Source organism: Venustampulla echinocandica, assembly GCF_003357145.1.
Source record: "Venustampulla echinocandica strain BP 5553 chromosome Unknown scaffold_6, whole genome shotgun sequence".
NCBI classification, from domain to species: domain Eukaryota; kingdom Fungi; phylum Ascomycota; class Leotiomycetes; order Helotiales; family Pleuroascaceae; genus Venustampulla; species Venustampulla echinocandica.
In genome coordinates, this window is record NW_022474211.1 from 959,707 (window position 1) to 972,447 (window position 12,741).

The 12,741-nt window shown below is 50.0% G+C and overlaps 3 protein-coding genes across 3 annotated transcripts; 2 read left to right on the forward strand and 1 right to left on the reverse strand.

Moving 5' to 3' along the window:
- Positions 1–2,093: 2,093 nt before the first annotated feature.
- On the forward strand, positions 2,094–2,726 carry BP5553_07725 (Uncharacterized protein; the record flags this gene model as incomplete). Its single annotated transcript, XM_032016348.1, has 1 exon — positions 2,094–2,726. The coding sequence occupies one exon, from the start codon at positions 2,094–2,096 to the stop codon at positions 2,724–2,726; it is 633 nt and encodes a 210-aa protein (XP_031867579.1).
- Positions 2,727–5,671: 2,945 nt separating this feature from the next.
- Positions 5,672–6,792, forward strand: BP5553_07726 (uncharacterized protein; the record flags this gene model as incomplete). Its single annotated transcript, XM_032016349.1, has 4 exons — positions 5,672–5,790; positions 5,847–6,054; positions 6,420–6,532; positions 6,585–6,792. 4 exons carry the CDS (start codon positions 5,672–5,674, stop codon positions 6,790–6,792), a joined length of 648 nt encoding a protein of 215 aa, XP_031867580.1.
- A 3,942-nt stretch (positions 6,793–10,734) lies between these two features.
- Positions 10,735–12,208, reverse strand: BP5553_07727 (uncharacterized protein; the record flags this gene model as incomplete). Its single annotated transcript, XM_032016350.1, has 6 exons — positions 10,735–10,837; positions 10,894–11,567; positions 11,616–11,717; positions 11,768–11,904; positions 11,964–12,018; positions 12,074–12,208. 6 exons carry the CDS (start codon positions 12,206–12,208, stop codon positions 10,735–10,737), a joined length of 1,206 nt encoding a protein of 401 aa, XP_031867581.1.
- Positions 12,209–12,741: the final 533 nt, after the last annotated feature.

The following is a 12,741-nucleotide window of genomic DNA, read 5'->3' on the forward strand; positions in this document are numbered from 1 at the left end:
GCTTTGCCCGTGGACGATAGCCTCAAATTCAGGGGGTTGTCCTGCCCATCCTTCCCCTCCCCTTCCTCAGATGTTTGCTCTCCGAATAGCTTCCTTCAAACCAGCGGCAAGTTGATACATGAGTCAATCGAGTCCCGACTCGCGATTCTCGAGAGTCCTAGGCGGCTCCAAACGCAACCGCCCCTCCCTTGTTGTTTTCTTAACCGTCATGAAGCAGCGTGTACTTGATACCGGATCGTGAGAAGCAATCAGACGGCCCTGATCAATCAATCGCCGAAGCATGCAAGTCTATGTCAAGACTGGATGGCGAAGGAGGAACGTTGACGCTGTAGAAAGGCCTCTCATCAGGTCAAGCAAGCAGCTACCAGCATCTCCGAACCATTGCAGAGATATTTCTGGCAGCGCTCGCGTTCTGTGACCACCCAGCGTTAAGCTCAGGACTGCTACCAGCCCCATCGATGGATGAAGGAAGGATCCTGCGAGCGGCGCCAGTGAAGTTTATCTGGAAGCCACCCTTAAGAGCCATCCCCATTCGATGAGGACATCCAGTAGCTGGGTAGTGAAGGGAGGACGAAGGGGCTTTTTTCCCCACGCAGGCGCGCGCAGCGAGGCTCCCCTCAGGAGGCCGCTGCCCCCTCCTTCTCTAGTGCAGCAGTCTGTATTGGACGAGGAGAGCGAGGAGGAGACCGCAGCCACTCAGATAAGTCAATTGAGCCTCTTTCCTACGTCTTCGATGCCGATGAACGTGGCGGGCGGCTGCTCTCTATCCATTCCCTAGCCACACCAGGAAGCGCGCGGGATTCTGCTAGAGCGCCGAGGCAGATCGCAGCGGAGGTGTGTAGACTGGTAATGATTCGCCGACTGAGGGCTCCTCCGTCGGGTGCAATAGAGGCGCGCGGTCAAGTTTGTGTCAAGATGGGAGACGGCGGCAAAAGCGCACCCATTGCACGAGTACATAATGAACAGGACAGCCTGAGGAGAAGAAACGTAAAAAAGCGAAGAAAGCATCTCTGACCACCTCCAAGATTCGGATTCCAACATCCTCCAACAACCGTCCAACACTCCCCAACACACCTCCGACAACCACTCCCCCTCGCGCACGTTGATTACTGCTCTGTTTCACGTCGCCGGCTTTCCAGCAACCACAGCTTCGGTGCACACGCGCCACGCCCCGGGCGCTCATCCGCCCCGTAATAGGCATCGTCGCCGGCTTCGAGAAGCCAACACGCCCAGCACGCCCAGCGCCAGGCACTCCGTAAGCCCCAATCAGCGGCTCCAGCAGTGATCGTTTGGCGCCCATCTCGCTCTTCCCAGCAGCGCCTCCAGCACTCCAGCGACGACGACTCTCCCCAGTTCTAAGTATAGCACGAAACAGCAGCCCGGCGTCCCCCCAGGCCCAATCGTTTCACGCCCATCGCCCAGACGCTGTGTTGGCGAGGGCGCGAATCACCATCCAATTGCTCTGGACGGCTGCACGGCTGCCCAGCACCCGTTCGTAGCACACACGCCGCTTTGAGCGCCCTCAGCACTCGCTGCTACTGGGCGTCCGTCACACACATCACCGCACCGCACCGTACTGCACATCAGCACCTCAGCACATACTTCACAGCTCGACAGCAAAGTTGCTGCACTCTGCACCCGCTGCACCACTGCACTGCATGTGAGCTGTCCTCCTCCGCTGCCTCCCTCTGCCTCCAGATCATCCAGCCCCAAGCGCCCAGCTCTCCCCCCTCCCTGATCCCCCTCCGGCTCTAGAAGCGGCGCCCCGTCCTCCCTCCCTTACCCGCCTGGCACTGGCTGCTATATCGGTCTCACTCTGCCTTGTCCACCATCCACCACTCGCACGCGCTGACCTGGGCCGGGAAACAAGAAACAAACAACTGACCAGACCAGGGCCCGCCTCAAGCCCTCAGTCACATTATATACTTTCCCTCCTCCCCAACACCCCGTCCTTGAAGTACCTTCTTCCCTCTACGGACTGCCCCGTCAATCGCAGCTTGCAGGCTCTTGTGATCCCCCGAGTCATTCTTTTGATCTCACGGACACTCGTTATCTCAGAACTAGGAGACCGCCCCCCAAAAAAAAAAGTCAATATGCCTTCAACCAAACCCAAGCTCGCGCAGCTCGAGACGCCCATGACCTCGACCTTCCCCTCCGAGCTCTCAGCTCTTTCCGCAAGAAGTCCACTGCCCGGCTTTGCGGATTTTATAAAGCAGGAGGACTATATCAAAACCCCCATCACCCCGCCCACCGCATACACCGACTTCCTGAAGAATATGGGAAGTCCTGCTGCGGGAGACAAGTCCTCCGGCCGAACCACGCCCACCTCAGCTCCCTCCACCGGCTCCAGCGATCACAGCGACTGTTCGTGCAGCTGTGAGAGCCATAAATCACCTACCTCTGCAGCGCCAAATAACGTTGTCTTCCCCACCTCAGCACCCTCCACCGGACGATTAGGCCGGTTGCGAATACCGCCCTCCCCCGCGTTCTCCACCGCCGAGTCACCCCGGAGCGCAACTTCAGCAGTCCGGTCTCCTTTTAGTGCACGAAGTGCTCGCTCGCCTTATGATTGGGATTTGAGGAGTAAGGGGAGATACTTCGATGTGAAGTCGCCCAAATCAACCCGGTCGAGTGTTCGCCAAGTCCGGGAGATTGTCACAAGGACCGTCACATATACACCCAGGATGAGTCCCGCGCCGAAAGGAAAGAGAAGGAAGATCGAATGAAAACCCAATAATATCCTAAAATCCGTTCATCCTGCTTCATCATTCTCAGAATATCCCATCGCTCTACGCAGCTATCTTCTTTGTCATATCTTTACGCACACGTCACATTTCTATATCATATACCATATATCCCACCACATCACACCACAACAACAACCCCGCCACTCCCGCCGACGTCCTCACGTTTACGAGTTACGCCTTCGCTTCTAATTCACGAAAATATTTTAGGGAGTAGAACCGGGAGAATATCCCGGTTCGGATTTTTTTTGGGGAGGGAAAACACTCACCGTTCAAATCTTGCTCGGCGTATCTGCCTGGAGCATCGTTGGAGTAAGGGAGGGGCGGGAGGAAACGGAAATCCCCGCGAATAGCAATACCGGGTTTAACATTTGCGGATATCATTTATTCAGCATTTCATGCATGGCTCATGGCCATTCTACAGGAATTGGAGAGGGGGCAAATTATCCCATCTACGGATTTGGATATCCCCAAGGACTGATAGGTGGCTATTGGAGCGGGCGGTAGGCAGGCGTTTTTATGCTGGCGTTAAGGAAGGATTCTTCGGGCTACGGAAATGGGGGGATATTTGGGCGCCAAAGGGGTGGTGGTGATACCAGAAATCAGAATTGAAAATCAAATAAACTTAACTTACCAATAAGGCAAAGAGCGGCGGCGGGGGGCCAGCTTGTCAAGCAAGTAACCCCCCCTCTCCCCCCATGCTCGAAATCCAGCACGCGTGAAAATCCGAAGCGCCTATTATTCTGACGTATCGACAAGCACACAACCGCAAAGAGAAAGCGAGTGAGTGAGTGAATCAACAAACAAAAACAAAAGCCCAATCCGCGACCTACCTGCAGCGGACCAAATATCGGCCCTACATCACCACATCCCATCCCATCCCATCACATCACATCACATCACCTCCGGAACCTCCCCTCCCCTCCCCTCACTCTGCGGGCCAGTCAGTCAGTCTGCTGCCCCCAAACAATCCCCGTACCTTACATGCACCAGCACGTCCACTACAAGCTGCTAATGCCAGAAAGCCACATGTCATCCCAAATATGCTTAACTATCCAACAAGTTGGATCTGAGCAATTCCCAGCCTCTGTAACCTAATACTAAGTAAGGTACTTACTACAACACAAAAACCCCCAAGCAATAAATCAATGCAAGCAGGCAGGCAAGCAAGCAGATCCTATCCATCCATCCATCCATCCATCACACACATCATACCGGATTTAGCTCAGCTCATCTCGCTCGTGATACATAGAAACAATAAACTGATTATGGATGGATGGATGGATGGATGGATAGATGGATAGATGGGATGTCGATAAAAGCAGCGCCCGCTCATGCACTTTTAAGCGCCCGCTACGCACCGTGTGGAGGAGCGTCTGAAGCGGTGATTGGGCGCTGGGGGGGGGGAGAGTTAACCGCTGAGGCGACAGGCGGTTTGCAGGAGTCGGCGACTTCAGCGACTCGGCGTTTGCGCCCTGCTTTATTGGCTGTGGGCGGATATGGATGGGGATGGGGATGATGCCCAGTGCCGGAGCTTGTCCGTACAGTGTTTATGTATGAAAGCGCTGTGAGTAGCGGTCACTGGTTGGTCCATACGAGCGAAGTATTAATAATAATCAACTTGGAGAGCGAGGGCTTCATTCAATATGGTTGCCACGCTCTGCTCTCTCTCGACGGTGATGATGATGAAGATGATGATGATGATGATTACTGCCTTTACGAGGTACTGACTGCCGATTATCATGGAGGATCTACTCATGAATGTAGCACAAACCAGATCTCGCACGACTATTGGCTGCCGTGCTCATCCCATCCGGCATTACTCCAGGGCATGTCCTTCCTACCTTCCATACAGTATCGATTCTATTTCCATATTTATCTCATCTCGGAATCCCCTCGTTCCTCCTCCTTCCTCGTCCTTAAATCTCCTTAAATCTCCTTTGACCATCCTCATTCCGAAACCAAGCCCGCGGCGACCCCTATTCTCCCAGGATTGTTTTCCCCCCTTGCCCTGCAGACGAAACAATGCGGAGAAGTAGAGAGCGAGCAAGCAAGCAGACCAACCGATCGTCGACGGCGGCGGGCAGGCTACCGTGTCCGCTGGGGGGAGGAAGGGACGGAAATGGGACTAATGCGCGTACCATGCTCAGCATCATTATTATTCATTATTATATGACGGTCCGCTCTCATCAATGCTGTATTTGCTGCTTGTTATTTGTTGCTAGCTGGCTGCAGAAAACTGTGTGCTGAAAAAGCGCACTGTGCGGGTGCAGAGTACATACATATTATTATTGGTGCTGGAAAAGTTCTGCAAGCCTGCGAAGTTTCAGGTCCATCCATTCGCAGTACCCCACCACCCGCGATTCCTAACAAACCAATTCTAGGAATTCTTGCTTTGGGCTTAATTATTCAAAATTGTAAGAGGTCTCTGGTTCGATCCCGGATTAGGCCCGTTCAATATATAAATTTTTTTAATTCTAGTTTCTAAACTATCACGCCTAAAGGATGGGCCTAATCCAGGATCAGGCCAATTGTCAGGACGATTACTGTGAACGGAATGCAAGAATATATTTGTCTGTTTGTTGAACTAGGTCCCCGTATCTTGTATATACCACACGATGTCTGTTCCTCGCGCTGGTCTACGGAGTAGGAACTTGGAACACCTGCTCCCTGATAGAGCTGAGGGCGAATGCGCAGCCAGGATTAAATCCGGGGATATTTACCCCGTTCCTGGGTCCTATATATAACCATGCATGTGACTGAGATCGTAGAACATAGCGGATAATCATCCCCCCAACACAAGGCGTAGGCACAGCTGAATTTATATTCGGTCATCTTTGCCCAAGTCTTATTTGCTACTACCCAGCTCAAAACCTTACCCAAGCATTCTACGTCGCTACTATCAAGCCCAAAACTATATTGTAAACATGTCAGATTCAGAAGATTCTTTCGATTTCGATAGTTCTTTTCCCCCAACATCTCCACTGCAAGCAGTCATGCGGCCCACCCAATATGTACGAGACCTCATTTGGAACAAGTTTTTAAAGTATGCTGCTATATCCAACCGAGCCCCGATCTATAGTGGTACTAACCTCTAGAAAGGTTCAAAACCAGATACCCGCACAAGGATATCTTTAAGCATCCAGAAGTTACTGAGGATCCGTTAAAAGCCTTCGTTATGTGGTATGCTACGCAAAGTAGGGAGATATCTCCGACGACGCTAGCCCATTATGTATGGCCGTTGAGGCAGGAGTGTATTGTCCGAACAGGGCAGGTCATAGATCGAGATTTAACTGACAGAGTAAGAGCAGTAAGTAGATGCCCTTATTTTATTACACTTTGTTTTATTACACCCGACTAATAAGTACAGTATTGCAAAAACGAAGTGGCAAAAAAACTCGGGCTACAAGAACATATACGAAGGAAGCCGTTTGCTACACATAGCGACCTCAAAATATTACTACATTATTTATGGATAAGTGATAGGCATCCTTTTAAAAATGAGCGATACCGTGTTGGATTAGATTGGGTTATAAAGGTTTTGGTATACACATGTGCCCGTCCAGGTGCAATTACTGTGTCAGAAGCTTATCGTGGAACCAATGAAGCTATAGACTATAGGGCTCGGCTAGCTCTTGTGTAATAGTACTTAATTTATAGCTAACAGAATAATAGTGTCTTGATCTCCAGCTTGTCCGAGACCCGAATAGCGATATCCCCGATAAACCCCTGGCTACATTAACTATCCAGTTCAACTATTTGAAAGGTGCTAGGGGAAGTGGAAAATTGTAAAATATTCAGTTCTACTTCCTATCCTATTTTATACTAATACTTTTTTAGCCTTAAACTTACGTTGAAGGAAGATAGAGAGTTGCCATCTGCGGTTCGAAATGGTGGGGAGTCACGAGGCAAACGCCGTAAACCTACGAGATCTGCCGCCTCGGATTCTGAGTCTGAGGCCCCGAGCGTAGAACGGCTAAAAGGCGAAAGCCGGCAGAGGATGTGGACATGGGATGAACGTACTCTCATTGAGTACCTAGGTACGTAAACTGCGCAGCAGTCTTGTGAGCATTATATATTGAAAATACGTTTTGTACTTTAAAAAAAATGCCCAGTTAGTTCAGTGGTAGAATACATGCTTTGGGTGTTAAACATCAAATTGTATGTGGTCGCAGGTTCAATCCCTGCACTGGGCCTGATAATTTTTTAACAATTCTTCTTTTTTTTGGTTTGGTTCGGTCTAGCAGGCTTGCACACAGCGCTAGCAGGGGCTATATAGCAAGGTCCGAATGGAACGTTAGACGAGTTTAAGCGACTCTCCGTTGTTATTCCGATACAAAGTCGCCTGGAAATAGTCGAATCGGCCAGTAAGAGCGTGTATCGACCCCTCTGGCGCTGTGTGCAAGTCTGCCAGACCAAGGGATACGCTCGATATTGGCATCAAAATAATGTTCCGTGTTATGTCGAGGTTATGGCAATTTGTGGCCTCGAGCCGACAGAAAATATTTATGTCGTTCCAACTACGATGGCCGGATTTGGGAATACTGTGGGGGAACTCAGCTGGACGCGTTCGCGGACCCCATCCAATTTATTAAAAGGGTTTGTGGTATGCAGCCAGAAGTATGCAGCGCTTCGACTCCTTGTGATATCTTGCGATTTTCCAGCATTAGCCACCCCACAGGCAGAATATGCCGGATGAGGGTGTTTTTTGTCACAAGTGTTTAGATGAACGAAGGATTTACTTTGGGACCGTATGCGATGGGTCATCTGTTTTGATTGATCGAGCGTGTAGTGGGTTTCTTAACTGGATACAATACCCTTTCCGCGATATTTTTCCACAGGGGCTGAAAATGTAGGTTAGGTAGGCAGATATAGGTAGCCCGCCGCAAAGAGAAGGAATATGAGTCTATCTTATGAATTCCCCGTTGCCCACCGTGGAGGAGTCGATGCGGTGATGGGGTAACAGGCAGGCTGCAATTTTGGATGAGAGCAGACTTTTACGGAGTATCGATGGATGGTACGCTCCACGGATATTGTGAGGGTTTCGGTGATTTGATTCGTGCCCGTGTGCCCGTGCCTTGAGAGTCACGTCGCTCCAAGATCGTTTTCTGCCTATATGTACGACTGGGAGGTCTGTTCTCCGATTCTGACCACGCGGGCAAGGCTCGCGGAGGGTATGGCGGCATTTGCCGTTCGTTCGTCCTGTGGATCTCCCTGGATTGTGATGTCTATTGCTGCTAGTGGTGCTGGGAGTGGTGCCTGTGGCCTCAAGTGAGGAGGAGAAATAGGGCGTGAGATGAAACGTGAGAGGTTGTGTGAATGGGTATGCTGCCTGCAGCAGCAGCAGCAGCGACACTGCGCTTGGAGGCTGTCATTTTATCATACCTGAAGCTTTTCGGTAGATGGTAGCTACATGCCGTGGTGGAGTGGTGGTCGGCCAGTTTTACTGATGCTGAGATTTGTCAAGTCATGGTAGTGCATGACAGCCTCTCCGGCAAAGCACCATTACGTCTCCGTCCTTTCTTGATAGGACACCGTTGGGCCTTGCTGAAGGTCCCGTCTTGGAATAAGACACGGACTGGGAGGCAGGTTTAGGAAGGTTTAGTTCGCAAGGGAGCGATTCCCGAGAAGTCTAGGTAGGCGCCTACAAGGGGAGGTGATGGTGAAAATATACAGTTGCCTATAGTTAGGTTCCCGCCAAGGGCAAGCATTATGCTGTGGTATTTAATAGGTTATTTTGCGAAATTCAGTTATCATCATTGAGCTAGCTGAACTCAAAGCAGCTTACCAAGTGCTATATCCTCGACGATATGGCCCGCTGGCACTCAGCTCGAGAGTTGTATGGCCATGATGATACCAATGCACTGGCTATTTATGATGAGTGCAAAATTCTAGGCTCTATCTAATGCCTAGGCCTCCATATGTCCAAGATTAGTGGGCGAGACTGAAAGTTGATTGAGTCTTGTTTCGAGATGCTATACAGTGTCATTTGAAAGATTTCTGTCATTCCAAGGAGTGTTGTCAATTGCGATATTGATATTGTTGCTGTTGCTGTGGGTTCGATTATTGGCAGGCAGTTCCGCCGTTCTTTCTTCTCGATGTTTTAGATGAAGATGACGATTTCCCAGCTTTTGATGACGATCCAGCATTAGCAGTCTTTCCAGTTTTTGATGATTTTGGACTTGTTCCAGATCAGTCCGGACCTCTCAAAAGCATTCAGAGCACTCTCCACCCGTGTGAATGACAAGAATAAAAAGGAAGAGAAAGTCACAGTGGAATGCATGTCGACTATCATTACTGCCCCTCAAAAAGTTCCTCCTGGCTACCTTGATTGATGGATGATCTGCGAGTGATTTTGAGTTGGTGACCCAGTCCTTGACTCTTTGACTCAAAATTGGATCAGTGATACCTGGAAGTAACTGGGTGAAGAGCCTGCAGGCATCCTGATTGTCATTCTTGAAGAGGTCGTCGCAGTGTGAAAACGATGGCTAGTCAGGGACTGGGGAGCTGAAGTCTATCTCTACACCACCACGCCAGTTATCTGCCGCTAGCTTGAGAAGTCCATCAAGAATAGCGCATGAGGGAACTGAAACGTATCTTGGCCCAGTGTCCGCTCAAGATGTGGTCCGGCCTCTCCAGCTTTCCGCGTGTTCTCGTTGGTGCATTCTAGCAAGAGATATGTAGGTGATTTCGAACTCTGAGAGACGAGGAAGCCACCACATTGAGCTAAAGTGCCTCGGCAAAACGGAGTTTCCTTGCTGAGTGCTATTCCTTGACCTTCTTCGCTCTTTACACTTTCCCGAACGAGATGCCCGAGCTCTTAGCATAGCAAGGGTTTGCGCAGTTTACACTCACTAGGCAGATGGGTCGTGCATTTTGGTATAGGCCTCTTGTTCGGCTATCATCAAAGGTCTATAGTACTTGGACGTAGCTTTAGCAGGAGTTGATATTTAGTTCATAGTGATATTAATCGATAGTGAAATCTTCGGATTTATTGTCCTGGCCTTTTGAGTTTATATTTTCGGTCCTTGATTGCTGGTGATAAGTCTCTTCATAATCGTACTCCGTCTGTCGCTGATGGTCGTCTCGTCCAAGTTATGCTTCGATGTAGGCGAAGCTGTCATACAGCCTTGGCTGGCAAGAAGTGCTAGGCACAGTGAGGATATACTTCTCTTGAATAGACATTAGCAGAACACATCAAACAGCTCCCCCTCCCTATAAAACCTTCTCACTACATCCAGCGTCCCCCTCACCATTCCATTCCCAAGTAACAATCATCAAACGCCTGGTTCTCACCAGAGCCTCCCTCCCTCCCTCACTTCAATCGACCCGGCTCATCCCCGCGCGGCACAACTTCACCGCCTCCTCTGACGAGGCAGGTATATATATCTGAATAACAAAAAGCCATATAACGACAACCTAGCTCTTTTGCCTTTTTGCCTCTTGCCTGGTTATTTTATTAAATTTGTTTTGTACCGTTGGACGTTTTCTTTTTTGGCTACTGGGTTTAGCGATATTTGTGGGGCAGGAAAAGTGGGCTATCATTCACTTTTACTGTGCACAACGATGTCACTACTTGACACGTAGGGCGCCATATCGGTAGTCTGCAGGCTAGAAATGCAATAGACCCCCGAGAAAAGCTGATAAAATCCAAATATGGCACCAACGACCCAACGAAGACAGGAGAACAAGTATTCAAAAGAGCACAGGCGGCGAGTGTTCTAACAGTTTATTTTGACTTTGAGAGCCACCCCTCCGAACAGAAGATTATCGACTATGATCCCTAAATAATAAATAACTAGAAGGGAAAAGCAATTGAGTCCATCCCATCCTTCTTCGCCCTCCCAGGACTGCCCTGTTATAATATGGTGTGTACCTAAACGCCGTAATGTCATGTGCCCCAAGCTGCAAGGATATATAACAACATAAATGCAGATATTCTATAACTCAAAGAAATCCCACAAAAGCTTATATGCCACCATTAGCATTATCAGCTGGGACGAGGCCCCACTCCGCTAAACCATTGAGGCGAAGTAACTTCGCTCTCAACAGGAAGCTCATGTGCTCCGCGATGTGAATTGAGGCGTTGCGGCCTAGAAGACTCAGAGTTAGCGACAATATCAAGTAATTGTATAGGCAAAAAACCTACATAGGACCCCCAGGAGCTTCTCCTGTCCGAGCTTGGAAAATGGAGGTATCCACCAGCGTCAAGGGAATTTGAGGGGCGTCACTTGCTCGGGCCGGCATAGACCTTCTGATCGTGGGACCATTTCCAAGAGCGGAGCTCGAACCACCTAACGCTGGATCCAGATTCGTCCCCTCGTCTATCGCTGGACTTCTCGAGCGTTCCGTCTCTGCCCGCGAGTGATCGCAATATCCTGGCGAACTCGGCTGCCCAGAAAACCGGTGTACATCCAAACCGTCAAACATTTTATTGGGGTAGGCTGACGCTGAAGCCATTGAAGCATGGTTTATAAATGGGGAAGCGGGATGGGACTGTTCGCGCTGGGGTGGAATCATTTCCTTCAAGATTTGTTGGCGACCACACATGTAAAACAATGCACCGGCCATAAGAGCAACGGCAGCTCCTCCAATGGTAATACCTGCGATCGCGCCGCCTGATAGAGGGGGTTTGGATTCCGAGGCTGCCGCTGCGGCAGTAGGTGTGCTCGTCGATGTTGGAGATCCTGAGGCTGACGAAGTAACACTTGAAGTCTGTGTCGATGATGGTGCAACTTCCGCAGGAAAGTTCTCGCCGGGACTGAAAGCTAGGGTTGAGTTGCGGGCAAAGTCCTCCTGGATGTCGAGCGTTTGCGTCGAGTTCTAATCTTTGGTGAGCGACGTGTAGAAGGGCGGAACTATATAACAAACCGGATTGATTGCCCCGATCATCCCATCTATACATGCGCCAGGAGCCGAGCAGTAAAAGAATATCGGCTGCGTATCGTTGATCTTGATCAAAAATGCTGGGGGCTTGATCCATTAGCTCGTTTGTAAGAAAAAGCATCGACAAGATTGCTTACATTGGATGCCACCACATTGAGGGGATGGAAACCGCTCCAGAAGCCTTGCTTCCCTACCCCAGAAACCTCATATGGTATGCATGGCTTCTTAAACTCGGCCCTGGCGACTGAATGGTTTAGGGGATAGAACAGGAACTCTGCAAACGAATTAGCATCCTTTTGTAGCCCGAACTGTGTCAAGGCCGCGATAACCCACCAACAAAGTCGCCAACATTTGCCGTCACCGAACTTGGAGTGAAGACATGGCCTTCCTAGAGATGAGTTAGTATATAATACTTGTACTTCGTTGACTCACGGGGGCCATACTGCACCGACGGACAGTGTGTGCGTTGGGGCAGCGGAGCTAGAAGTTGACGACGAAGTTGGCGACGGCTGCAAGCTCTGAGCAAGTCCAAGCTGGAGACAGACAAATGAAACCAAACCCAGCCCAAGTAATAGCATTATGATAATCAAGATGTATGGCAAACGAAGGCAAACCCTTTTGAAAATCAACGGAAGGTTAACTCTCCATAACACGGTAACGATAATTATGGAGGTAAATTCCTCATTCAGCTCGTCCGAACCACGAGGGTAGGTGGCAGAGCCATCACATCACTGTCTCTGCCCTGCGCCCACTGGGGCTGGGTCGGATATTGCAAGACCGTCTGCCGAGTGGCTGCAGTTGGACGTATGTTGGTTTTCGAGACATGGCGTTCCAACCCAAAGTCAGCCATTGAGGAACTTGATATATCAAGGAATTAGCAACCGGACCAAGCGTGCGCTGTACTGAAAGCCACAAATTTGGCTGGGGCTCAATCCCTGAGACATTTGCTGGGATACTATTGGAGGCAAAGCAGCCTTGCTGACGGGATGATGCAAATGTGATTGGGTTGGTTTTCAGGCGGAGGACTTTTGTACAACAACAACAGTCCCGGTCCTCTTATCACGGCCCTCTTATCACGGCCCTCACGGCCTCTCTATTCGATAGTGGGAAT